The sequence below is a fragment of the Microcaecilia unicolor genome, chromosome 6 (genome assembly GCF_901765095.1).
Source record: "Microcaecilia unicolor chromosome 6, aMicUni1.1, whole genome shotgun sequence".
NCBI classification, from domain to species: Eukaryota; Metazoa; Chordata; class Amphibia; order Gymnophiona; family Siphonopidae; genus Microcaecilia; species Microcaecilia unicolor.
This window is the reverse complement of record NC_044036.1, coordinates 189,978,765-190,005,421: the sequence shown is the minus strand read 5'-3', so window position 1 is coordinate 190,005,421 and position 26,657 is coordinate 189,978,765. Positions and strand designations below refer to the sequence as shown.

General features: G+C 48.5%; 2 protein-coding genes across 3 annotated transcripts in view; one reads left to right on the top strand and one right to left on the bottom strand.

Moving 5' to 3' along the window:
- Positions 1 to 866, bottom strand: part of MON1A (MON1 homolog A, secretory trafficking associated) — a 79,723-nt gene extending 78,857 nt beyond the window's left edge. Inside the window, exon 1 of one of the 2 annotated variants that reach the window (XM_030205418.1) lies at positions 549 to 866. The gene's annotated coding sequence lies outside the window, so the exon portion shown is untranslated. The remainder of the gene's footprint in view (positions 1 to 548) is intronic. The other variant, XM_030205419.1, reaches the window with a different exon arrangement.
- Positions 861 to 26,657, top strand: part of RBM6 (RNA binding motif protein 6) — a 631,054-nt gene continuing 605,257 nt past the window's right edge. Inside the window, 3 exon segments of the mRNA XM_030205417.1 lie at positions 861 to 905; positions 3,096 to 3,182; positions 16,595 to 16,707. Coding sequence (XP_030061277.1) covers positions 16,664 to 16,707 — 44 coding nt within the window. The 5' untranslated portion in view covers positions 861 to 905; positions 3,096 to 3,182; positions 16,595 to 16,663.

The following is a 26,657-nucleotide window of genomic DNA, read 5'->3' as shown; positions in this document are numbered from 1 at the left end:
TTTCTCCTCCACCTTGTAAGGCACTGCCTATCTAACAAAAACAGTGTTAGATAATACATGTTACAGATGGACCGACAATAAAGAACAACAACGTGGGTGCAGCAGCGCACAGGTTTGCTTGCGGTGTTTTGAATGAACGGCAACGGCAATGACGGCTGCGCGGGGAGTGGAAACAGAGATTAATCAAATGTCTTCCTTATAGTGGACTAGATAGGCTCACTTCCACTCCAGTCTATTACACCTCCTTGGTTTAACCTCCTTGAAGATTCGCCAGGGAAAGAGGGGGATAGAAAATCGCAGCGCTGGGTTATGGTTGGTGATAGCTGCAGTGTACTGTAAGCAGCAGCGGCCGTCAAAACAAAGATGCGCTCCAGTCTTAAGGTCGTACTTAGATCCGGAAGATCCCGGGGATCCCGCAGATCTGGCTTTTACACCGTCTCGATAACAGCGAGTCCTGGTGTAGCCCGAGCCTCAGTTCCAACAACAGAAAGCCGCTTTTCTTCCTCTGATAAATTATTATGTTTTTATCACAAATAAAAGTTGCTTACCTGTAACGGTAGTTCTCCTTGAACAGTCACCCTGACGTCACTTCAGCTGTGAGGCTAAATGATCACACTGTCCAGGAAGAAGTCCCTTTCCCTGGCTCCACCGCGCTCTTTCTCTCGAGTCTCGCCTTAGTGCTGTACCATTATCTCCTGCCTGATGCTTTTCTCGCTTTGTACAGAAACCTATTTGAAGATCCGAAAGGTTTGTAAACTACTGCCCAAGTCAACTCGAACTCGAAAAACCATAACTCCCAGCATTCTGTACCAATCCAGGAAGTTATGGCGTACCGGAAGTTCCTGTTCGTCTGCGGAAGGAGCAAGGACGCTTGGGAGGCCAATTGCGAAGAGACGGCGTCTGAGGTGAGAAATAATCGACCGAATAAAACTGAAAGTGTGAACACGAATTGTAAGTGTAAATACAAATATGTTAATAATAATTGTGATAAAAACATAGTAATTTAATTTACCAGACGAAGAAAAGCTCCGCTTTCTGTTGTTGGAACTGAGGCTCGCGCTACACCAGGACCCACTGTTTTCTATGTTTTCAGAATGCAGAGTTCTTATGTTTTTTCTTTTCTTTGTTTTTCCGTTTATTTTTTTTTCTTATTGTCTCTAGGGTTGAAGCAGGGTGCTGTTACAATTCCACTTTTTTCTTACCTGTAGAAAAGTGTATTATGGAGGAGAGTACTTATGTACTTTTTTCTTTTGTTTTTAAAGATATCTGATTTTACAGAAAGATTTTGTCTGGTGAGACGGACAACATACGTTTTTACCCATTGAATTAAGATATCTGAAATTTTTCCCAATCTCATTGTGGGCTTGAAAAAGCACCCAGTTTTATTTGTGTTGTTTGGAGGCGTCCCTGAAGATATATTTAGGTACTAGTAAAAAAAAGGCCCGTTTCCGAAACAAATGAAACGGGCTAGCAAGGTGATTAGTTTGGGCATTAATGTTTTGAATTGTATTATTTTCTGTATTTTTCCATATTTTCATATTTTTTTGTTGTATTGTGTAATATAATTTTGAAAAAGGAGCTGTGACACATTAGCATGTGTGGTTTTTTTTGTTGTTTTTCTGTTTTATATTAAGGGATATAAATGATGTAAAAAAGTGAAAGAGCATTATTTTGTATAAGTTGTATTTGTGGTGTAATTATTTCTTACATTTGTAATGCTGTCTGTGCATCACAGTGTGTGTATGTTGTGGGGGGTGGTGAGTTTGGTTGTTTGTATATGGGTGTGAGTGAGAGATCCTGATTGTTCCTATTAGATCTTGTGTATTTATTTGGCGGGGGAGGGGGGTAGGAGTCTATGCGTGTCAGTGGCAGACAAAAAATCACGTATATTGTGTTTGTGGTTAGAGGGAGTGTGTGTTTGGAAGCTCCTTTAAGCAGTTTGGAATCTGCCTGCCTAGTCGGGGGGAGGGCAGGGGGGGTCTGTTGGTGTGTGTGGGTGTGTGAGAGAGGGGTCCTGTAAGCACTTGGGAACCTGTCTGTTTGCTATTTTTAACTCCATTTGTATTTGTCTGGTTTTCTGCTTGAGTGGAAGTCTGCGTTTAGATTTGGGGTGGGGGGTGTAGGCATCAAGTCAGTGGTTAGTTTTGTGTGGGTGGTCGTTTCTTAGGGTGGCTGCACATACCAGGAGTAGGAGCATGGGCATCCAAATAGTTTTCTCCTTCCAGCGACGTTCCTCGTTTCTCTGTGCTGCACAGAAAGTGACTCGCTGTGCTGCTGAGTCTCCTCCCTTGTTCCCATGCAGTTGCGTGTGATTGGTCCGTACCACAATGCCTCTGAGGTGACATTTCATCGCGTAGCAACGGTTCGGCGGTCCTACTCCTCCCCTCTTTCGTGCAGGTATTTTTGATAGGTCCGCGATGCGTGTGATCCGATTCATTCAGTGTCAGTGCTCCGCCCTCGACGTCATCACATTGTGATGCCAGGGCGGGGCACACAAACTGCGATCTTACAACTACAACTTCAGAACGTTGGGAAGAAATTTCTGAGGCTTCATTAGAACGTTGGAGGTGCGTTTTATAGAGAGATGGGGCGTGGCTGAGGACGGGTCTATGAGTGAGAGTGAGTGGTGCTGACAGCCTAGCCTATCAACAGCGCAGGGCTTCAGTGTTTCCCTGCCACAGAGTGAGCTTCAGAATGTTGGAGGTGAGAATTATTTATATAGAAGAGAACCTACTTATGCATTTTCCAAGGCAAGAAAGGATTAAAAGGAGAAGTGAAAATGTAATACCATTATTCTTCATAGAAATATGTCCTGTTTCGTTGATTGCTAAAGGTTTGATTAAAAGCAGTTCCAAGCACATCTTGATAGTTTGTTTATACATTATATCAACACTAGAAGGACGTTTTGGCACAATACAAGAAATATTTTGGTGAAGTTTAGCAATAAATTTGAGAGATTAAGGTCATTCTCCACATGCCCTGTAGGATCGGTGTTGATTATTGATGTGTTAGTGTAAAGCTAAGCTATTTGGAGATGTTACCCTGAAAAACACTTGTCTTTTTTTTCTGTTCTGTGCCTTGTCTGTCTTGACTAGATTGTAAACTCCAAAGTGTGGAGCAACTTCATTATGTGTCTGTATATGATACTGTAACATCTGGTGTGCTGGATACAAGTGATGACGGTAAGAGTGCATATAAAAATAGTATGCATAAATCTTTGGTATTACCCTTCCTTGTACCAGTAATTGAAACTTTGTCTGATAGTCTGTTGCTATAGATACACAACTTGTTAAGCCCAAAAGGCATGCATCTAGAGTTGAGGAGTACCAGGTATAGTAGAAGTCCAAAAATCTGAATTGCTTGGGGATTGGGTCAGTGCAGAGTTTTAAATTTTCTAGATTCTCAGGCAGTACTTTTAAAATTCAAATTTAAGAAATAACAAGATGAACAGGCACATTTTATTGATTTATTCATCTGTTCCCATCTAGTGTTCCTCTTTGTGTCTCTCTTCGCTATGAGAGGGCCCCATGAGCTAGCATCTCTTCATCCGCTCCTGGCCCTGCCTGCGGTTCTCTCTCTTTCTCACCTGTTCAGAAGTCTTCCATGCTGCAGCACCACTGGCAGCCTTACAAACAGGCTGCCTCTGGCCTGCACCAGGCCTTTCCCTTCTGACCCATCCTGCCTATTCTGGTGCAACTTCCTGTTTTCTGAAGGGCGGGACAGGTCAGAGGGGAAAGGCCCAGTGCTATCCAGAGGCAGCCTGTGAGTTAGGTTGTCTCTGGCACTACTTCACGGAATACTTATGAACAGGTAAGAGTGGGTGAGTGAGAGCTGTGGGCAGGGCTTGGAGCGGAGGGAGAGATTCTTGATCATATGTATGTGTGTTGGTGGGGGGCAGGTGGGAAGGAGGTCCAGGTGGTCTGGATACTGCAATTTTTTGGAATTTGGATTTCTGGCATCTGGTTTTTGGATTTCTACTGTACCTTTAGATTCATGATCGGGTAACTTTATTGACATGATGATTTCTTTGTGTTGACAAAGTAATATACTGAAAGGATAAACAAATGCATAGTGATAGTCTATCATTTTATTTTGTATGCTATTTTTGGGGTTCTGAAAATAATTGAGTGCCAGGACACCTCAGGTCTGGAGCATGTGGCTAAGAGGAGGAGTAGTGCAGTGGACTTTGGTCCAGGAGAACTGGGTTTGATTCCCACTGCAGCTCCTTGTGACTCTAGGCAAGTAACTTAACCCTCCATTGCCCCAGGTATAAATACGTACCTGTATATACTATGTAAACTTCTTTGAATGTAATTGCAAAAAAAAAAAAAAAAAAACACAGAAAGGCGGTATCAAGTCCCATTCCCTTTCCCCATTGGTAACAGCTGCTTACTGATCCGGGCAGTGGTTCCCAAACGTTTCCTGGGGGATCCCCAGCCAGTCAGGTCTTCTGGATATCTGCAGTGAATATTCATGAGATTGATTTGCATGCACTGCTTTTTTGCACTGCAAATTTCTCTCATGCATGTTTATAAGACGTGGCTGTCTGGGGTTCACCCAAGTCAGAGTTTGGGAACTGCTGCTTTAGGGGGTGAGGGTGATAGAAGCAGCTTCTTGGGCAAGAGAGTGGAAGGGAAGGGACTAGGAGAAGCAATAGTAGCAGCTATTGCTACTACTACTACTAACTAGCATTTCTAAAGCGCTACTGAGGCTTGAACATGAGGTGGTAGCTGTACGCGGGGAAACAAATTGATGACAGCAGGGGGCTGGGAAGAGGAATAGTGTCTGAGAGCCATAGAGAGAAGTGATAGCCTTTTTCTCTCAATTCTTTCCTTTTGCAGCTCAACAATTGCTCCAAGACTAAAAGGAGGTTGTTGGTGGTGGTGGGGATGTGAGCACCATTTTGGCTGGTGCCTACATTTTATAAAATGGACCGATGGCTTTGAGAATTCTTGCTTGTAGCTGTGGAGAATATTGAGGACCCATTTGTGAAAGTGGGAAAGACGTCCACCTATGACTTCATACAAGGAGTGAACCTTGACCCTGTCATTGCGAGGGTTGCAAAGAGAGAGAGGTTCTTGATGAAGCGGAAAAGGTCTTCTTGCCTTCTCAAAAGGAAGACCGAGTCTGACGAAAGCAAGGTTTTTGAGCGGAAGCACTAGCCTTCCCTGGTCTATACCTCTGTGCTTCTTGAAAACGAGACTTAGCCGCCTAGAGATGAGGCTTAAGCTTGTGCTCTGGTAACTGCTGGACCTTGGAATCTTCCATGTCTTTAACAATGTTTTCCAAATCCGCACCAAAGAGGAGTTTCCACCTAAAGGGCAACTTCACCCGATGAGATCTGGATGCGACAGCGGCCCAATGCTTCAACCATAGTGTCGCGCAGAAATGGCCAAGGCCATACCCTTACCTGACGCTCAGAGAATATCATAAAGAATGTCTGATACATAGGTCAATCCCACCTCTAGGGTAGGGAGAAAGTCTGGAGGCAAGTCCAGCACGTTGAGTCCACAATAAAGAAGCCCTGGCTACAAAAGAAGAAATTGCTGCCTTAGAATTTAACGCAGCTAGTTGAAATTCAGACTGCAAGGAAACCTCAAGCTTGCCTATCCTTTAACGCAGTGCTGCCTTCAACAGGGATAGTGGCACATTTAGTAATCACCATTATTATTATTATTTATTACATTTGTATCCCGCGCTTTCCCACTCAAAGCAGGCTCAATGCGGCTTACATAGTAATGGGAAGAACAATATAATATAACAAATATAACAGTAATAAAAGAGATAAGTAGGTAAAGATAGGTAATGTGGAAGGGAGGAAGGCGGGAGATTTAGTGTGGAGCAGTGGAGATTTAGTGTGGAGCAATGTCGTTGTCTTCTGGGTATGTGTTGGGTAGATGGGTTCATAAGATTATTCTGGGTCATTTGGATAAGCTTGTTTAAATAGATGGGTCTTTAGTGCTTTCCAGAAGGGTAGATAGTCACAGATTGAGTGGATAGGTCTGGGGAGGGTATTCCAGAGTTGGCTGCCCAGGTAGGAGAAGTTGGATCCAAAATAAGCTTTGTACTTGAGTCCTTTGCAATTGGGGTAATGCAGGTTGAGGTAATTTCGCGAAGATTCAGACATGTTTCTGGTTGAAAGGGCAATCAGGTTAAACATATAGCCTGGAGATTCACCCTGGATAATCTTATAGATTAATGTATGGACCTTGAAGTTGATTTGCTCTTTGATGGGGAGCCAGTGAAGTTTTACATGAAGAGGTGTTGCACATTCAAAACGTGATTTGCCAAAAATAAGTCTTGCTGCTGTATTTTGGGCAGTCTGAAGTTTTTTCAGGATATGGGTCTTGCAGCCTAAGAAAATGCTATTACAATAATCGACATGGGTAAGAACCGTGGACTGCACCAAGTTTCGGAATGTTTTCAGGGGGAGGTAAGGTTTCACACGTTTCAATATCCACATCATATTGAACATTTTCTTTGTAATGGATTTAGCGTGATTTTCGAGTGAAAGGTGGTTGTCTAGGGTCACTCCAAGGATTTTCAGGTTGTCTGAAATGGGGATTGTAATGTCAGAGGTGATAAGATTAGTTGGAAGGAGCGTGGAGTCTTGGGATGAGAGGATTAGGCATTGTGTTTTCTCTTTGTTCAATTTCACGATAAAGGCGTTGGCCCAAGAGGTTAAGATGTCCATGCCCATGGATATTTTGTCAGAAATTTCTGTTAGGTTAGATTTGAAGGGAATGAATATAGTGATATCGTCAGCATAAATAAAAAGGTTGAGACCATGTCTGAATACATCTTTGCCTAAAGGGATCATCATCAGATTGAAGAGTATCGGTGATAAAGGGGATCCTTGAGGCACACTACAGTTTGGTGACCAGGGAGATGAGATACTTGAGGTTGATTTAACTTGAGAAGATCTTGAGGTGATGAAGCCTTTTATCCAGTTAATGACATTTCCGCCAGTTCCAAGTTTGTCCATAATAAGGTCATCCACCTTAGGCAGAGCAGATTGCTCTAAATCAGACGGCAGAATGGGATATAATGTGGAGATACCACGAGCCACCCAGAGGTTAGCATCGGGTCTCCTGCTGAGCTGCAGTGAGCTCTAGCATTTCCTCATGAATATGGAAAGATACAGGATGTCTCTTAGTACCTGGCATAATAGAAGGAGCAGGACCAGAGGACTGAGAAGCAGGGGAGGAAATGTTTAAAACCTCCATAGATTTTGTGATCAACAGAGGCAACTCTACTCTCAAAAACAGCCTGGTTACAGTAGGTTCACCACCCCTGTCTGCCTCTGAAAGGTCCAAGTCAGGGCCATCAGCAGAACTAGGACAGTCAGAATACACAGATAAAACCTCTTCTGAGTCCCAAGGAGAAACATTCTCCAAATCCTGCAAAACGGAAAGTTTTTGTTTCTTAGCAAGCTGCTCCTCAAAAGCGACGTGAGGGGAAGAAGGGGAAGCAGCTTCAGCTGATTTTAATAAGAAGGTCTGATGCAGTAAATTCAGGTGAAAACAGCAGGGGCAGAGACTTCTCTAGATTTCTCTAGATTCCTTCAGTACTCTTTCTACCTTCAGTTTTTTAAATGTTTCATTTACAGTTTCATCTGTGAATGGTGCAATATCTGCTTCATTCCCGTATATACCCTTAGCAGCCAACCATGGTCCTTCTCCAGGATTTTCCGTTGTAAGCACAGAATAGACATATTGATTGGGGGGGGGCAGCCAAAAGGGAAATCCATGCATGCTTGAAATTCTCATTTATCTGCCAGAGCCCACTCTAGGTTCTGCTGAACTGTTTCCATGATGGAGTGTAGTCAGTTGGGCTTCATGGCTCTGGTGACCCTGCTGGGATCCCCTCCAATGATGGGTCTCTGTGGTAGGTGAGTGGAGGGTACCTTGGGGCCCTGGCTGTCTGGCCGTTTGTCGAAATGGTCGCCATTCCTGCCAGATTTGGCAGGACCATGGGCAGTGATGGGTACATGGGAAGGGATCTATCTTACCCCAGTTCCTATCTGGAGAATCCCCAATGATCTGTGGAAACAAGGACATGTCAAGCTCATCACAAATGAGGCAAATGGAGCTGGCGGCAGTGATGAGTTGCTGGCTTCTGTTGGTTGCACATATAGCCTTACCTTGGAGCAGCTCCCGTTCATACTTTGGACCTGGCACTCTTCTACCTGGGACTCCAACCTCCTCCACCCCCTCGGCTTAACCACAATGTCTCTGCCTGGCTGTGCTACCTTTTCTTTTTGTATGTGGCTGAAGTTCTCTCTCTCTCTCTTTTTTTTTTTTTTTTAATGAATTTTATCTCCCTCACAAGCCTACTACTACTACTACTTAACATTTCTAGAGCGCTACTAGGGTTACACAGCGCTGTACAATTTAACAAAGAGAGACAGTCCCTGCTCAAAGAGCTTACAATCTAATGAATTTTATCTCCCTCACAAGCCTGGGACATAAAGGCTAGTTGAAACCTTAAATTATAAGGCTGCTGCAGGGGAGCTTTTTTTTTTGGAGGGGGGGGGATCCTCCTCCTTGCTGGCAGCAGCCCTTTGGATACTGATTCTGGAGCCTCACCAAGCTAAGGCCCGTGTGCTGAAGCTTGGGGCTACAGTGCCACACATTTCCATACTCTAATGTGGTAGGGATTCCAGGAGCCACCAGGCTGTTGGGCTTATCCACTAGGTTATGCAGGCTGTGGGCGGTGCCATGGGGCATTAGGACCTGCTACTTCAGAGCAGACCTATACCATACTGGAGAATTTCAGTCTAACTGAGGCTACTGAAATTGCTCAGTGCCTCTATCTCCATCTGCTGGTAGGATAAAAGCCCTCTTGGGTGCGGATTGATCTACCAGGAAGAAAAGCAAGTGTTATTTGATGGAAATAAAAAGATTCAAGTGGAAAACCTATAGTTATAACTTGGACTTCAGCCTGCAGTGCCTGTGAAGCTAATCATTTGGATGGAGGAAATCTCAGGTAATGAATGAAGCAACAAAACCACTAGTTACCTGTAGGCCATGTTTCTTTTTTTTTATATATATAATGGTGTGTGGGAGCCACAAGATCCTCCTGCTGTGATAAAGGCACATCAGTTAATTTCATAAGCCACTAGAGCAGAGGTTTTCAACTCAGTCCTCAGAGCACACCCAGACCTTTGGGGTTTTCAGGATATCCCCATTGAATTCAACTAAACAACTAAATATCTGTAGAATGTGTTAGCTGTGAAACCTGTCTCTAAAACTGTATTAAACCACTCAAGTACATGGCTGGTTGGGATGAGGTGGACCTCCAGGCCCCCAACTCCCAAAACACAAAAATCCTGGTAGTCCAGTGGGTTCACTAGTTTTCCCCCCCACCCTCCCACATCAAACAAAAATGCCCTGTGGCTTTAGTGTTTTGGGGTGGGGGAACGTAGGGTTTGCAGCTGGAGCAGCGCCCTTGTTTGGCGAGCTGCCTGCTGATCATGAAGGAGGAATTTGGGAGACCGTTGTTTGCATGCAATTAGCATTCAGAGCCGGCGAGTACATTATTATACACCCTCGCCGGCTCTGATCAGGTAGGAGCAAACACGGTTTCTAATACAGCGCTGTTGGCCTCTAGTGCCCGTGTTTGCTTCTGATCATTAGCCCATGAGTGAGAAGGAGGAGGGGTAGAAGAAGTCAGCTTATTTCATTAGGGAATATAGGGTTCTGCCAAAGTTGATTTGTACACCTACAAACCAACCTGAGATTCTGCCCTATTATTCTCAAGCTTCCTGCAAGCCTCTCTATAGCTGCATCCTAACACAGCCACACCAGCCCCATTTTATACAGCATTTAAGCTTCATATAATTTTGCCAGTCCTACCCCAGGAATATAGATAAGATTCCTTTGTGATCTCCAAAAAGAGTCAACAAACCTGGACGGAGAAGTAATTCTGTCCCAGAACTTTGGTAAAGTGGGCCCTGACTAATTGCAACTGTTTTTTACTGGTCTTATTGCAACCTACCAGTCAAGCTGTTGGTTTCTGTACCATTTCTGAGCCTTATCTTAGACCAGCATGAAATGTTCTCAGTAATTCCCAGAAAACTTAGTTCATATTTCTCCATTAGCTGTAAGTAAACAAGCAGGCTCATAAATTCCATCTAAAAGAATAACTTCTAACACCTCACTATACTTATTTTATTATTCCAATTAATTAAAAATCCATCTTAGTACCTGTCCATACACTCCTCTCCCCTTTTCACATCTTAAAAAAAGTGCAGTGTTTTTTGATGGATGTAACAGACAAGGCATAAGACAAACAATACAATGTACCTGAAGGCATGCAAACAGCAGAGGCCCGGCTGTGATTTGTTTTATTTTTAAATGAAATACTTCAAAACAATCAAAGGTCACAGGCAGTAAAATGCATCAGTTGAAAGCTTAAAATACAGTAACAATTCCGAAGAGAAATCATATAACCTAATTGAAACTTATTTTCCATATCATCATGCTGATCAATCCATAGACTGGTGGGTTGTGTCCATCTACCAGCAGGTGGAGATAGAGAGCAATCCTTTTGCCTCCCTATATGTGGTCATGTGCTGCCGGAAACTCCTCAGTATGTTCTCTATCTCAGCAGGTGGTGGTCACACACAGCAGCAGCTCTGGCTAGGTCTCCAGGCCTAATTCTTAGGTTTTGTTGAGTACCTGGGGTTGAGGGCTCTTCTTGAGCAAGTGCAAACCTGGTGGTGCCAGGTCCCTCCTTTTCTCCCCCCTCCCGCTGGCTCCGTTAAAAAAAAAATAATAATTTTTGGACGTCCTTTAAGGGCGTTTATTTCAACGTTTATATCAGCATTTATTGCAGCTGCTCACTGGGACACCAGTTCGTTACAGCTCGGAGCGAGGAGCAGGTAATTTTTACCTTTTGTAGCGGGCAGGGGATTCCCCGATCGGTCTCCACGTAGCTTATGGCGTCGGAGGGCGAGGGCGCGAAGAATTGCTCCCCGGACCGCGTGTGCGCGTCTAGCAAGGATGCGGGGGTTTCAAAGCCTGAATTGCCCTTTTTGGGCGTCAGTTTGGAGTCCGGTCAGTGTCCCGGTTCTTCCTCTGGTGCGGCGGTTTTTCCCTCCATAAGCGCCCATCCCCCGCTGCTCGCCCCCTCCACTTTGGCCGGCCACTCTGCTTGGACGGCTTCTTCTTGGGCCGCCCTTGAGGTGGGAGACGTTAATGCTATGGTCGCCCTTGATTCGGGCAACGGCAAGAAAGCGGCCAAAGTTAAGCGCCGTTCTTCCCGCGCAGCTCCTTCTCGGAGTTTCGCGCCGGACACCATTTTGGACGTGCAGCATGTTTCTCCCCCACTCTTGCGAGCGCCGGTTGAGGGTGCGTCTAGGGCCATGGCCCAGGCTGCAGAAGTGCACAGTCTGGGGGGTTTCTCCCCTGAGTTCATTTTGCTGCTGCATCGGGCTTTCCTTATGCAAAACGCTGCCCCTGCTCCCCTGTCTGATAAAGGGGTTGAGGCCTCTGGAAGCAAACGCCCTCGGGTGGATTTCCAGGCCCTAGAGGACTCTGATGTAGATGAGGGCAGCGTATCTGAGTTCTCCCAACGGTCCTTTGGGGATTCCTTGGAGGAGACGGATTCCCGCTCGGACGGAGCGGATGACCCCTCTGCAGTGCGGATCTTTCGCTCAGAGGATTTGCCCAACCTGTTAGTGCAGGCCATGAGCATTTTGAAGATTTCCTCTCCGGAGGACGTCTCTCCCTCAGCCTCTGCTGGCTCTGCCATTATGCTGGGGACGAAGCGCCCGCCTAGAACCTTCCACGTGCATGAAGCCATGCACACCGTGATTTCGGCTCAATGGGATTTCCCAGAAGCGAGCCTTAAAGTGGCTAGGGCTATGTCCCGCCTCTATCCTCTGCCGGAAGGCGAACGGGAGGCCTTTCTTTGACCTACCGTGGATTCCTTAATCACTGCGGTGACTAAGAAAACGGCGTTGCCGGTGGAAGGTGGCACGGCCCTAAAGGACGCTCAAGACAGAAGATTGGAGGCGGCTTTAAAGTCGTCCGAGGCGGCTGCTTTAAGTTTGCCGGCCTCAGTTTGCGGCTCCTATGTGGCCAGGGCGTGCCTGACGATTGTGCAGCGGGCTTCCCCCTCGGATCCTTCCTTGAGGGCTGATTGGCCGGCCCTGGAATCGGGCTTGGCCTACTTGGCAGACTTGCTGTATGATGTCTTGAGAGCCTCGGCTAAAGGTATGGCTCAGACAGTCTCTGCTTGGCGCTGGCTTTGGCTGAAGCATTGGTCTGCTGACCACGCCTCTAAGACTCGCCTGGCTAAGTTGCCTTTTAAAGGCAAGTTGCTCTTTGGGGTCGAGCTGGACAAGATTGTGACCGATCTCGGCACGTCTAAGGGCAAGAGGTTACCGGAGGTCAGGGCTCGGGCCAGTGGTGCCCGCCCCGGTTCCTCCAAAGCACGGTTTCAGGAAGCCCGTCGATATCGCCCGGGCAAATCGGGCTCCTCTGCCCCCTCTTCCTTCAAGAGGAACTTCTCCTCCAAGCAGCATTCCTTTCGCAGAGACCGCCGTCCCGGAGGTGCGTCCTCCGGTCCTCCCCCAGGGTCTCGTACCCAATGACGGGGCCCTGGCCCAGAGCAGATTGGAGGACGCCTATCCTTGTTTCTGGGCGAGTGGACCAGGGTAACTTCAGACGCTTGGGTGCTGGAAGTCATCAGAGATGGCTACAAGCTAGAGTTCTGCCGACCCTTAAGAGATGGGTTTGTGCACTCTCCCTGCAAGTCTCCGGTCAAGCTGTGGCAGTGCAGCAGACTTTGGACAATCTGATCCGCCTGGGTGCGGTCGTTCCGGTGCCAGAAGATCAGCTTGGCAAGGGACGTTACTCCATTTACTTTGTGGTACCAAAGAAAGGAGGTTCTGTGCGGCCTATCCTCGACCTCAAAGGGGTCAATCGGGCCTTGAAAGTTCGACACTTCAGAATGGAGACTCTCCGCTCTGTTATAGCGGCAGTGAAAGCAGGGGAGTTCCTGGCATCCTTGGACATCAAGGAAGCTTACTTGCATATTCCCATCTGGCCTCCTCATCAACGCTTTCTGCGTTTTGCAGTCCTGGGCCGACACTTCCAGTTCAGAGCCCTCCCGTTCGGGTTGGCTACTGCTTCGCGGACCTTCTCCAAAGTAATGATGGTCATCGCGGCCTTCCTACGAAAGGAAGGAGTACAAGTCCATCCTTATCTGGACGACTGGTTGATCCGAGCCCCCTCTTATGCAGAGTACGGCAGAGCTGTAGACCGGGTGATTGCTCTTTTGAGCTCCCTGGGGTGGATCATGAACTGGGAGAAAAGCCAGCTGCGCCCAACTCAGTCCCTGGAGTATCTGGGAGTTCGTTTCGACACCCAAGTGGGCAGAGTGTTCCTGCCAGACAATCGGATTGTCAAGCTTCAGGCTCAGGTGGACCAGTTCCTAGTAGCCTCTCCTCTTCGGGCTTGGGACTATGTGCAGCTGTTGGGCTCTATGACGGCCACGATGGAAGTAGTGCCCTGGGCCAGGGCCCATATGAGACCTCTACAGCTCTCTCTGCTGCAGCGATGGACTCCAGTGTCGGAGGATTATGCTGTGCGCCTTCCCTTGGATCCAGCGGTGCGCAAGGCGCTGAGCTGGTGGCTGAGGACAGACAAGCTGTCTGCAGGAATGCCTCTTTTGACCCCGGAATGGGTTGTTGTCACGACGGATGCCTCTTTGACGGGCTGGGGAGCCCACTGCTTGGGAAGGACAGCGCAGGGGCTCTGGTCTCCTGCAGAGGCAAAGTGGTCTATCAACCTCCTGGAACTCAGAGCCATTCGGTTGGCGCTTTTGGAGTTTCTCCCGGTACTGGCGGTGAAGCCAGTATGGGTCCTGTCGGACAATGCCACGGCTGTGGCCTATGTCAATTGCCAGGGAGGTACCAAGAGCGCCCCTCTAGCCAAGGAGGCCATGAAGCTATGCCAGTGGACGGAAGCGAACCTAGAACAGCTGTCGGCGGCCCACATTGCAGCAGTCATGAATGTCAAGGCGGACTTTCTCAGTCGCCATACCTTGGATCCCGGAGAGTGGCAGCTATCGGCTTAGGCGTTCTTGGACATCACGAAACGCTGGGGCCAGCCGAGCTTAGATCTGATGGCGTCATCGGCCAATGGCCAAGTGCCGCGCTTTTTCAGCAGAGGACGGGACCCTCGATCCCTGGGAGTAGATGCTCTTCTCCGACACAGGAGCTTCTCTATGTGTTCCCGCCCTGGCCCATGTTGGGCAGGGTGCTAGACCGGGTGGCATAGCATCCGGGTCGGATAATCCTGGTGGGTCCGGACTGGCCCAGACGTCCCTGGTATGCGGACTTGATCAGGCTCTCGGTGGACGGCCCTCTGCGGCTGCCAGGGGTGCGGAGCCTGTTGCACCAGGGTCCCGTGGTGATGGAGGATCCCTCCCCCTTTGGTCTTACGGCCTGGCTATTGAGCGGCAGCGTCTGAGGAAGAAGGGCTTCTCAGACAAGGTCATTGCCACTATGCTGAGAGCGAGGAAGCGCTCTACTTCTACTGCTTACGCCAGGGTTTGGCGTACCTTTGCATCGTGGTGTGAGGCAGGCTCTCTTTCTCCCTTCACTGCTCCAATTTCTTCAGTGTTGGCGTTCCTGCAAGTAGGTATTGAGAAAGGCCTGTCGCTCAGTTCCCTTAAAGTCCAGGTAGTGGCTCTGGCTTGCTTCAGGGGTCGCCTGAAGGATGCTTCCCTGGCCTCGCAGCCAGATGTGGTGCGCTTTCTCAAGGGAGTTAATCACCTACGCCCTCCTCTGCACTTGGTGGTGCATAAGTACATAAGTAATGCCATACTGGGAAAAGACCAAGGGTCCATCGAGCCTGCGTGGAATCTCAATCCAGTGCTAAGAGCCTTGCAGAAGCCGCCTTTTGAACCCTTGTCGAGGGCATCTCTGAAAGACCTGACGTTGAAAGCAGTCTTTTTGGTGGCTATCACTTCAGCCAGACGAGTTTCCGAGCTCCAGGCGCTATCATGTCGGGAACCCTTCCTGCAGCTCACTGAGGCAGGAGTGTCTATTCGCACGGTGCCTTCCTTCCTGCCCAAGATTGTTTCTCGTTTCCATGTGAATCAGCAGCTCTGCCTACCCACTTTTCGTAGGGAGGACTACCCAGAGGAGTACTCTGCTCTCAAATATCTAGATGTGAGACGAGTTATCATCAGATACTTGGAAGTGACCAATGATTTCCGGAAGTCGGATCATCTGTTTGTGCTGTTCGCAGGTCCTCGTAAGGGTCTGCAGGCATCCAAGCCTACAGTGGCACGATGGTTCAAGGAAGCCATTGCAGCGGCTTATGTGGCCGCGGGGAAGATGCCGCCTATCCAGCTGAAGGCTCACTCCACTAGGGCACAGGCGGCCTCGATGGCAGAGGCCGGGTCCGTCTCCTTGGAAGAGATTTGTAAGGCGGCAACTTGGGCATCGGCTCATACCTTCTCTCGTCATTACCGCTTGACTGTGGCTGCTCGGGCGGAGGCCCGGTTTGGAGCTTCAGTGTTGCGGTCAGGGATTTCTATGTCCCGCTCTGGGTGAGTACTGCTTCGGTACATCCCACCAGTCTATGGATTGATCAGCATGATGAAATGGAAGGTAAAATTATGTATCATACCTGATAATTTTCTTTCCATTAATCATAGCTGATCAATCCATAGCTCCTCCCAGATATCTGTACTGTTTATATTCTGGTTGCATTTCAGGTTCAAGTTTAGTCTTCAGTTCCTGTTCAGGAGGATCTTCGTGTTCAAGTTTTTTCGATTGAATTCTTCTGGAGTTGAGACAATTTTGTGTTACAGTGAGCTGCTGCATTCCTCTCCCCTCCGTTTTACGGGGCTGGATTGAAACCTAAATTCTGGCGGTGCTCCCTCCCGCTTCGTGCGGCAGTAGGGTAGCATTATACCCCTCCCGCTTCGGCGGTGTTAGGGTCAGCCAGATCCCCCCGCATCGGCGGGTGTGGTGTCCCTCCCCCGCTTTGCGGGGATGAGCTGGACGGATTCCCTTCCCCCACTTGTGTGGGGATGAGCTGGGTTGACTCCCCTCCCCCGTTTCGGCGGTGGTGAGCTGGGCAGAGTGTCCCTTTGTGGGTGTAATTCTCTAAGCGCTGAGTCCTGCGGGTGGAGCTTTGATATCGACATACTGAGGAGTTTCCGGCAGCACATGACCACATATAGGGAGGCAAAAGGATTGCTTTCTATCTCCACCTGCTGGTAGATGGACACAACCCACCAGTCTATGGATTGATCAGCTATGATTAATGGAAAGAAAATTATCAGGTATGATACATAATTTTACCATGTAAGAACTTACCGGATCTACATGACTAATATTTTATAATTTATAACCGGTACCGCTAATGATCAGGAAAAAATCTAAGTATCACAATCACACCTCTGAAAATCCACAAGAGGATGAGAGATTTGAACAGTGATTTGCATAAGGGCAGACGTTAAGCATGCTGCATTGTTGATCACTAGCCTATAGTCTTGAGTTTCAGTACCCTAATACCTTGAATAAACAGCAGTTTCTCTTTTTCAGTGATTTGCTCTTTTCCTGCAGGTGGTGTTTGTTCCAGTGCCGTGGATAGAATAATTGCTTTTCCTGCTGGTCTGCTAACCCTGGAGCGAGATGTGGGGAGATCCTCGGTCTGCCAGTAGACCAGGCCCTTTCCGGTGAGTACATGCTAGAAACTGATTATGACACTTGGTCAGGACTGTCATTTTTCAAAATTTATTGCTATTATTTAGATTGTGTAATATGGAAGTTTCAGTTAATTTATCCATGGAAATGAAAATCCTCTGCCATAAAAACACCACAGTGTCATTTGGAAACTGTTAAAATAAGAGGGTGAGTAAAATGTGATTCCTAGTGTCTGCTGTTGGGTTAGAGAGTGCGTCACAAAGAACAAAAAAAGGGACTTTAAAAAGGGAACATAGCCAAAAGAGAGCAAAGAGGAAAAATAAGGAAGAATTTCATAAGAAGAAACATATATTTTCCCTTGTGCTATTAAAAACTTTAGCTGGTGGCACAGGTTTTCTAAATTTGTTCCCACTCCTGACTGCATATGTGTCTGTCAAGTCATATGCTTAAGAACACAATTGTTGCCATACTGGGACAGACTGAAGGTCCATCAAGCCCAATATCCAGGACACAAATATCTGGCAAGATCCCAGAATAGTAAAACAGATTTTATGCTGCTTATCCTAGAAATAAGCAATGGATTTTCCCAAGTCCTTCTTAATGGCTTAGGGACTTTTTAATCCATGCTTAAGATAACTGCTTTTACCACATTCTTTGGAAACAAATTCCAGAGTTCAATTACATATTGAGTGAAGAAATATTTTCTCTGGTTTGTTTTAAATTTACTACTTCCTTGTCATCAGCAGGAGATGAATCCATTAACTGATGGGTTGTATCCCCCTACCAGCAGGTGGAGATAAGAGAACACTGAAAAACCACAGTGACCCTTGGACGGCTAGCCCCCTTCTGCCTTCAGTATTTCTCTATCTCCCAGCAGGTGTGGACGTAGCTTGATCAGGTCCTTGATTTCTGCCTGGGGTGGCTCCTGTGCTTTGTCAGTTGAGCAGGGGTGTTGTGGCTGGTGGTGCCCACTTTAAAGGCATATAGGTTCGCCGTTTCCCTGCCTTACCCATTCCCCCGCCTCCCGGAGTCCCTCTGTTGCTGCCTGCCTCCAACTTTCCTCACAGCGTAAAAAAAAAAAAAGCACGCTTTTACTGTGTGGCTGTTCTGAGGCTTTTTCCAGAGATTCTGGTTCAGTGCAGCTTGATTGGAGCTCGTTGACTCGGTCTTCTGAGGTGAGAGTGGTGCCCAGCTCCTCTGGGGAGGTCCCGCGGACGCTGTTCAGAACGGGGTACGTTTTGGTTCGAAGCCGCCATTTTATTGCTATATTTCCATCCAGTCGGGTGATGGCTGCTGAGGGAGTTAAGCGCTGTTCCCATTGTGGTAAACGCAGATCAGCAGCGGGGCTGTGCAAAACGTGCTCCTTAGACGCTCGCGCTAGTACGAGCATGGCAAGCGATGATTCTTCCTGCTCGATGGAGCTGGCAACGGGCGCCATTTGGAAGCGCTGCATGTCTTGACCCTCGCGGTTGCGGAGGAGTTTGAGTGCAGGGGGCGCCTCGTTTTGAGGCTGCCAGAGGAGCTCCAACGTCCGTTTCTCCTAATTCGGAGGGGCAGGGTGAGTTTTTCTCCCCTGAGTTTGTGCTTTTAATGCGTAAAGCCTTCATGCTGAAAAGAGCTCTGCCGCAGGTGTCTGACACTGCGTTGCATCCTGGGTTCCCTCCGGGTGTGGATGCCCCGGGGATGGCTTCAGATGATATTTCCTCCCCCCGAGCGTTGGAAACACGCTAAACATAGACGGGTAAGTTCCCCGTGTGAAAGTGGCGCGTATCCTCCTCCCCCCCCCCCCCCCCCCCCCCCCCCCCCCGTGGTCGGGCTGTGGGGAGTCTGAGGGATCTGGCAGGTCCTCAGGGACGGATGATCCAGAGGAGGGTGCCTGTTTGCCACTGGATTTGGATGATCCCAATGTGGTTCGGATTTTCCACCGCGATGAGCTGCCAGCTCTCATTACTGACGCCTTGCAGGCCCTCTAGATTGATGATCCTGCTGAAGGTGAGGCCTCCTCTGTTAATCCTAGGATAGCGAGTACTAAGAAGCCTGCTCGGGCTTTTCCTGTGCATGACTCCATCCAAGAGCTTATTTCAGCTCAATGTGACCCCGATGGGCCTTGGAAAGTGGCCAGGGCTATGGGTCAGCTTTACCCTCTGCGTGAAGAGCACTTGGCCCCTTTGGGGATGCCTAAAAAGTGGATGCGTTGGTCACGGCTGTGACTAAATTGACCACTCTCTCAGTACGGGGAGGGGTCGCCTTGAAAGACATGCAGGACCTGCGGCTGGAATCCGCGCTGAAGCGGTCCTTTGAAATTGCGGGCCTTGCCTTAAGGGTGTCTATTTGCAGTTCCTATACAGCACGGGCATGTCTTTCCTGGTTGCAACAGGCGGTGGAACAGCCTGCGGATGGTGCGGGGTCCCTCTCTGAGGTTGCCCCACGGATGGAGTCGGCCCTGTCATTTTTGGCTGATGCCCTTTATGATCTGGTCAGAGCTTCGGCTAAACAGATGTCTGTGGCGGTTTCTGTCCGCCGCCTTCTTTGGCTGCGGCATTGGGTGGCTGACATGGCCTCTAAGCAAAGGCTGGTGAGGTTACCCTTTTGGGGCCTCCTGTTATTTGGAGAGGAATTGGAGAAGATTGTGAAAGACCTGGGGGACTCTAAGCCCCAGCGGTTATATGAGGACAGGCCGAGGCCTTCTTCCAAGGGTCCTGTGTTTCCCTCCTCTTCCAGACCTTGCTTCTGTGAAACTCGCAGGTATCGCCCGGGGCGCTCTGCTGGGTTTTCTCAACGTACCCGTTTTCAGCAGAGGAACTCCTTTCGCTCAAACGTTCCGCAGGGGCCAGTTCAAGGCCAGGAGTACAGGGACGTCCTCCACAATGATGGGACGCCGGTCCACTCCTCGATTCCTGCAGTAGGAGGACGTCTTTCCATCTTTCTAGAGGAGTGGACCAAGATTACCTCGGATCAGTGGGTCCTGGACCTGATCAGAGAAGGTTACTGACTGGAATTCGGTGCCCCGGTGAGAGACGTGTTTGTGGAGTCCCGATGCGACACCGCTGTAAAACGGGCGGCAGTAGAGGAGACCTTACAAGTCTTGCTGCACCTCGGAGTGGTGATCCTGGTGCCTCCCGCCTAACGCGGCTGCGGCCGCTATTCCATTAATTTTGTTGTGCCTCGAAAAGGCGGGTCTTTCAGACCGATCCTCGACTTACGAAGAGTCGAGGCCCTCAGAGCACGACACTTTCGCATGGAAACCCTGCGCTCCATCATTGCGGCGGTACAGCCAGGAGAGTTTCTCACGTCTCTGGACCTAAAAGAAGCGTATTTGCACATTCCTATCTGGGCCCCGCATCAGCGGTTTCTCCGGTTTGCAGTGTTGGGACAACATTTCCAGTTTCGGGCCTTGCCTTTTGGCCTAGCCACAGCTCCCCGTACCTTTTCCAAGGTAATGATGGTCATAGCTGCCTGTCTCAGGCGAGAGGGTATCCTTGTGGTACCCCGCATGTTGATGACCAAGGAGACAAGGTTGATGAAGTTGTTTTGACTCGATAAGATCTAGTGGTGATGAAACCTTTTATCCATTTAATGATGTTTCCTTCTAACCATTCAGTAATGTCTTTCTCAAATGTATTAAACAGAATCTGCCCCAGTACTGACACCTGAGGCACTCCATTACTCATCTTCCTTTCCTCCGAGTGGATTCCATTTACCACCACCCTCTGTCGCCTTTCGGTCAACCAGTTTCCAATCCAGTTCATCACTTTGGATCCTAAGTTCAGCTCTTTTAGCTTATTCATGAGTGTTCTGAGAGGGACCAGTGGGGAATTCCAGAATTGAGACCACTATCTGTAGTGGTTATGTGGTGAGGACCATATGGTGGTTGCAGCAGCTCCCAGAATCCCCAGAGGTGGTTGACCTAGAATCTTGGACAGTCTTTTTGGCTGATGTCTTTTATGATCTGGTTTGCCTGGCTTTCTATTCAGTGGCTGCTTTGGTGGTCAGTCACCATTTTATGGCTCTGCCACTGGGTAGTGGATGCAGCTTCCAAGAAACTGTTGAGTCAGATGCCCTTTAGGGGGCACTTGCTCTTTGGAGAGGACCTGGAGAAGCTGATGAGAGACATGGGGGAATTGTAGTCTCTCAGGCTACTGGAGTTGAGGTAGAAGGGAATGCAGCGCTTTTCTGCTTCCAGGGGGTGAATGGGCGGGGGGGGGAGAGCATTTCTAGTCCTCTCGCTGTTCTTTGACTTGAGAGTAGCTAAGGCAGATCATTCAAGCAGGATTCCTGTTTGTGGCCTCAAGAGCCAGTGCTGTAAGATCCTTTTGGGAAGCAGTGGCTGCTCGTCCTGCCCAATGAGGATGCTCCGGGCCCCTTGTTCATCCCGATTTGAGGCAGGCTGTGTGTCTTCCAGAATGAGTGGGCCCATAACTTCATAGATCAGTGGGTCCTAGAGGTGGATGGGAAGGAGTACTTTCTGGAGTTTCCCGACTGGTGACCAATGCCTTAATTGGCCTCATGTGGATTGGCCATGATGCAGCAGGCTGTTGACTCCATCCTGCAGCATCTGTGTGCTCTTGGAGTAGTGGATCCCATTCCTCTGGTGGCGTGCAGCCTGGGACAGTGCTCTATTTCGTGGTACCAAAGAAAGGCAGCTCCTGGCCCATCTTGAATCTCAAAGGGGTCAACACTTGCATGAGAGTCTGGATGACAGTGGCGTACTGAGGGGCAGGGTGGTGGAGGTGGTCCGCCCCAGGTGCACGCTAAAGGGGGGGGGGGGGGGGGATGTGTGCAGGGAGCAACCGCACGGCTGTCGGCTTCACCAGTACCCTCCTTCCTCTGATGTTACTTCCTGTTCCGGGGCAGAGCAAGCAGAGAAACGGCGAAGCAGACAGTTGCAGTGCTGCTCCCCGCAAGCCTGGAGGTAAGAGCAATGCATGGGGGGGGGGGGGGGGGGGGGGTTTGGAGGTAATGCGCTGTAGGAGGGGACACCGCCACACCCGGGGGGGTGCGCAGTGGCGATCTTCCCCGTGTGGCAGCCGACCAAGAAACACCACTGCTGGATGGAGAGACTGCACTTGACTTCCCTGGACCTCATGAAGCTTATCCCCATTGTTGACTTATCTTGGGAGATATCTGCTCTTCTGTGTGCTGAGGAAGCATTATCAATTTTGGGCCATTCCTTTTGGCCTGGCTACAGCGCCGTGCACGTTCTCCAAAGTGATGGTGGTGGCAGAACATCTTCATCACCAGGGGATTTGGGTTCACCCATATCTGGACAACTGGTTGATTTGAGCTGAGTCAGTGGCGGAGAGTAGTCAGGCCACCTCTCTCTTAAGAGTCTAGTCTGGGACCTGAATCGACCCAAGAGCCATCTGATTCCGTCTCAGGCTCTGGAGTACTTAGTTGTCTGCTTTGACATGAGCCATGCAATAGTTTTCCTGCTAGAGGAACGGGCAGAGAAACTGCGGGTATAGATGCGCCAGTTATGCAAGCTTCTGCAGCCCATGATCTGGGACTGTTTTTTGCAGCTCCTGGACTCCGTATCTGTGACACTAGAGGTGTTGCATTGGGAAAGGGCTCATATGCACCCTCTTACAGCACGCCCTGTTGTCATGGTGGACTCCAGCTTTTCAGGACTTCAGTCGTTCTCTCCCACTTATACCCTGGGTGAGACTCAGTCTGGCCTGGTGGGACAGTCCAGGGAACCTATCAAGATGGATCCCGATGGATCCTCCTCAGTGGGTGCAACACTGATACCAGAGCTCACTGTCTTGAATGTTTGGCACAGGGCACCTGGTCAAACCAGGAGATGTCCTAGTTCATCAACCACTTGGAGACCAGGGTGGTCCGTCTTCCTCTGTGGGAGTTTCGGGTGCTTCTGGAAGGGAAAGCAGTCAGAGTGATGTTGGACGACGCCACAATGTTGTACATCAACAAGCAGGGCAGAACCAGGAATCAGGCGATGTCCTTGGAGGCAGCTAATCTCTGTCGGTGGGCAGAGACACATCTGCAGGGTCTGTTTATGTTCCATACTTAGCGCAAATATGGAGTGCAGGTGGACTTTCTCAGTTGCTCTCTCCTGAATCTGGGAGAATGGGAGCTGGGGCTCCAGACCTGTGGACCGCTGGGGACCTCCTCGGTTTGATTTGATGGGATCCAGAGCCAATGTAGAGCACTTTTTCAGTTGCCTTAGGGACCCGACCTCTCGGGATAAATGCCCTGGTACAGCTTTGCCGGTAGTTGAGTCCTCTCTGTCTTCCCTTCATGGCATCTCATTGTCCACTTGTTGCGAAGGATCGCACGTCATCTTCATCTGGTCTTGCTGGTTGTCCCAGATTGGCCTCGCAGTCCTTGGTATGCGGATTTCTGGTGTCTGCTAGTGGAGGACCTGCTTCTGCTATCCAAGAATATGGGTCTGCTTCAGGAAGGGCTGGTAGAAATAGAATATTCGGATCCCTTTTGGCCTATGATATGGACGTTGAGAAGCGACAATTAGAGAAGTGTAGGTTTTATCTTGTGGTGATTTCTACCCTGCTTCGCTCCAGGAACTCCTCTATATCTCTGGCTTATGTCAGGGTCTGGGGTTGTTAGGAACCATAATAGTGGAAGCTGGCACTAAGGAGAAATTCCCCACACCAGGATTCAGTCTCCCTGGAGGACTCGGGTTCCCAATGTTTTGGATTTTCCACATCAGGGCCTGGAACAAGGGCTGGCCTGAGGGTCCAAGTGGCTGTGTCAAACTTTCAGGGGAAAGTGAAGGGCATCTCTTTGGCTTTGCATAGAGAGTTGGCTCAGTTTCTGAAGGGGGTGGTGCATCTGCATCCTTTTTCATAAGAACATAAGAGTAGCCATACTGGGTCAGACCAGTGGTCCATCTAGTCCAGTATCCTGTTTTCCAAACAGTGGCCAAGCCAGGTCACAAGTACCTGGTAGAAACCCAAATTGCGGCAACACGCCTTACTACAAATTCCAGGGCAAGCAGTTGCTTCTCATGTCTGTCTCAATAGCAGACTATGGACTTTTCCTCCAGTAATTTGTCTAAACCTTTTTAAAACCCAGGTACTCTAACCGCTGTTACCACATCCTCCGGCAAAGAGTTCCAGAGCTTATCTTTTCGTTAAGTGAAAAAATATTTCCTCCTTTCTTCCAAAGGTGGTATGTCCCTTTTGTGTGAATCAGGAGGCTTGTTTGTTCTCCTTTGTAGTGCAGGGATCGTTGCCAGAGAATCGGAGGCTTCAAAAGCTGGATATCTAGAGGATGCTGCTCGGGTACCTGAAGTAAATGAATGTTTTTTTTTTTTTTTTTCTCGGACCACCTCTTTATACTCTTCCATGGCTGTCAGAAGGACCAGGCGGTCTTGAAGGCCTCCATTGTGAAGTGGATTAAGGTGGCTATTGAGTCTGCTTACATCGGTAAGAATCGTCCAGTGCCTCAGAGGCTCAAGGCCCATTCTACTGGGGCTCAGGTTGCTTCCTGTGTTGGAGGCCTGGGCAGTAATCCTGAGATCTGCAGGGTGGCGACTTGGTCATTGTTCTATTCCTTTGCTAAGAACTACAGATTGGATGTGCTGGCCAGAGTCTGCTGAGACTTTGGCAGAGCTGTCATTCGGGAGGCCTTGTCTTCCTCCATCCAATAGGTCTTCAGTACACCCATTTATTCAGAATAGTGGAAGCTGATGCTAAGAAGGGAGAAATGTCTTACCTGATAATTTTATTTTCTTTAGTCTGACACTGTTATGAAATCCTGCCCTTGGAAGACCTCAGCCCGGGGTTCTGGGTGTGCTCTGTGTTCTCTTTGTTAATTTAAAAAAAAAAAAAAAACCCAATTCTAATTGTGATTGGCAGCCATATGGTGTTCCCGTGAGATGTGTATTCCCGGGTATATGTAGGGTAGCGAGTGCTACTCTTTAGTGTTTGGCTTGCTTGCTTCTTAAAAAAGGGACCTTCTTCTGCTTGGGCAGATGCATACTGAATTGTCACAGTGATGTCATGGGTTGAATTTGGTTTTCTCTATCTCTGGATAATAACCCATTTGTTCAGAACAGTGTCGCTGACTAAAGAAAAGAAAATTATCAGGTGAGACTTAATTTCTCCTTACAGGAGTTCAGAGAAACTGATAACATATGACAATGGTTCCCAAACCTGGTCCTGGATGCACCCAGTCCAGTTAGGTTTGCAGGATACCTGTAGTGAATATTCATGAGAGAAATTTGCATGCACTGCCTCCACTGCAATCAAATCTCTCTCATGAATATTCATTTTCCACCTAACTCTTTAATCATTGAAAAATAAATAATTTATATCAAAAATCAAATCTTTATTCATAAGATCTAGAACCCATTAAAATCCAATTGTCATCTGATCCCACCCCTGGATAGGAATTATGCCAGATGTTAAACAGTAAACCGCTGACACCATAGGATATTAATGATACACAAATAACATTCGCTCTTGTCCTTGTCATTGTTCCCCATCTTTCAGTGAGATGGTTGATTCTTAAACATACATGCCATATATGAACATTGTCTTCTTTCTTAAACCAACTTCTAGGTACACATCCATACTGACATAGCATATTTAACTTGACTCCTTGTCGATTATTGTGGTGATGTCTACCCTGATGGGGTGATAACTGCTTCAATCTGTGCTTGTAATGGCAGAATATCCCCAAAGAAGAATGGTGAGCAGTGCTTGAAACACTTCAAGAAGTCTATTTTTAGTCTCTTAGTGTCTACATGACTGCATGTTTCGCCATGTGTGTGTCATCAGGAGACTAAACCACATCCTATATAATAATTCTCACCTCCCATCATTCTATGCGTCTGCCTGCCTGTGTCCGTAACTTTCTTCACAGATGGGCTCCGAAGCCTAGCTGATGTCACTAGACCCATTATGATGCGTCCTATATAATAAGTCTCACCTCCAACGTTCTATGTGTCTGCCTGCCTGTGTCCGTAACTTTCTTCACAGATGGACTCTGAAGCCCGGAGGGTTGGTGGTGGGAAGTGGGGCTCGAGAGGGTCGCAGGGGTCAGGAACTCCGAGGGGGGGGGGGGGGTCAGGAAATCGGAGGAAGGGGGGTCTACAAATCGGAGGGAGGGAGGTGAGGTCAGGAACTCGGAGAGAGGGAGGGAGGGGGGTCGGCAAATCGAAGGGAGGGAGGCAGGGAGGTGGGGTCTGGAACTCGGAGGGAGGTCTGGAATAGGGAGGGAGGGAAGGAGCGGGGTCAGGAACTCGGGGGGGGGGGGGAGGGGGGTCTGGAACTTGGAGGAGGGGACGAGAGGGGAGGAGGGGGGGAATGAACCACTTGTACAAAAACTAAAAACAAAACAAAAAAAAATGGGGGGACGACTCGGGGGAGGGAGGGGGGACGATGAACCTGGAACACGGAGGAAGGGGGGACACTGGAACTGGGTGGGAAGGAGGGGCCCCAGGCGCACACACTCTCTCGCACAGACACACTCACACCCAGTCTCACTCTCTCTCTCACACACACACACACTCGCAGATTCTCTCTCTCTCTCTCACACAGTCACTCTCACACACACTCTCTCAAACATACACACTCCGAGGAAAACCTTGCTAGTGCCCGTTTCATTTGTGTCAGAAACGGGCCTTTTTTTACTAGTATTACATATTAGATTCCTTCTGCTTGGACATTCCCAAGTTGGAAACTCAACCGATGGCTTCACCGCTAACCAGAAGCCAACTACTGGAACTTGCGTATCATTAACATCCTATAGCGTCAGCGGTTTACTGTTTAACATCTGGCCTAATAATTCCTATCTGGGTGGGATCAGGTGACAGTTGGGTTTTAATGGGTTCTAGATTTGGATTTTGATATAAATTATTTGTTTTTCAATTATTAAAGAGTTAGGTTGATAATTGATAATCATTGAACAAAAAGAGAGTAACCCTGTGGATGTAATAAATGAATATTCATTGTGAATATCCTGAAAATCTGACTGGCTGGGGTGCATCTAGGACCAGGTT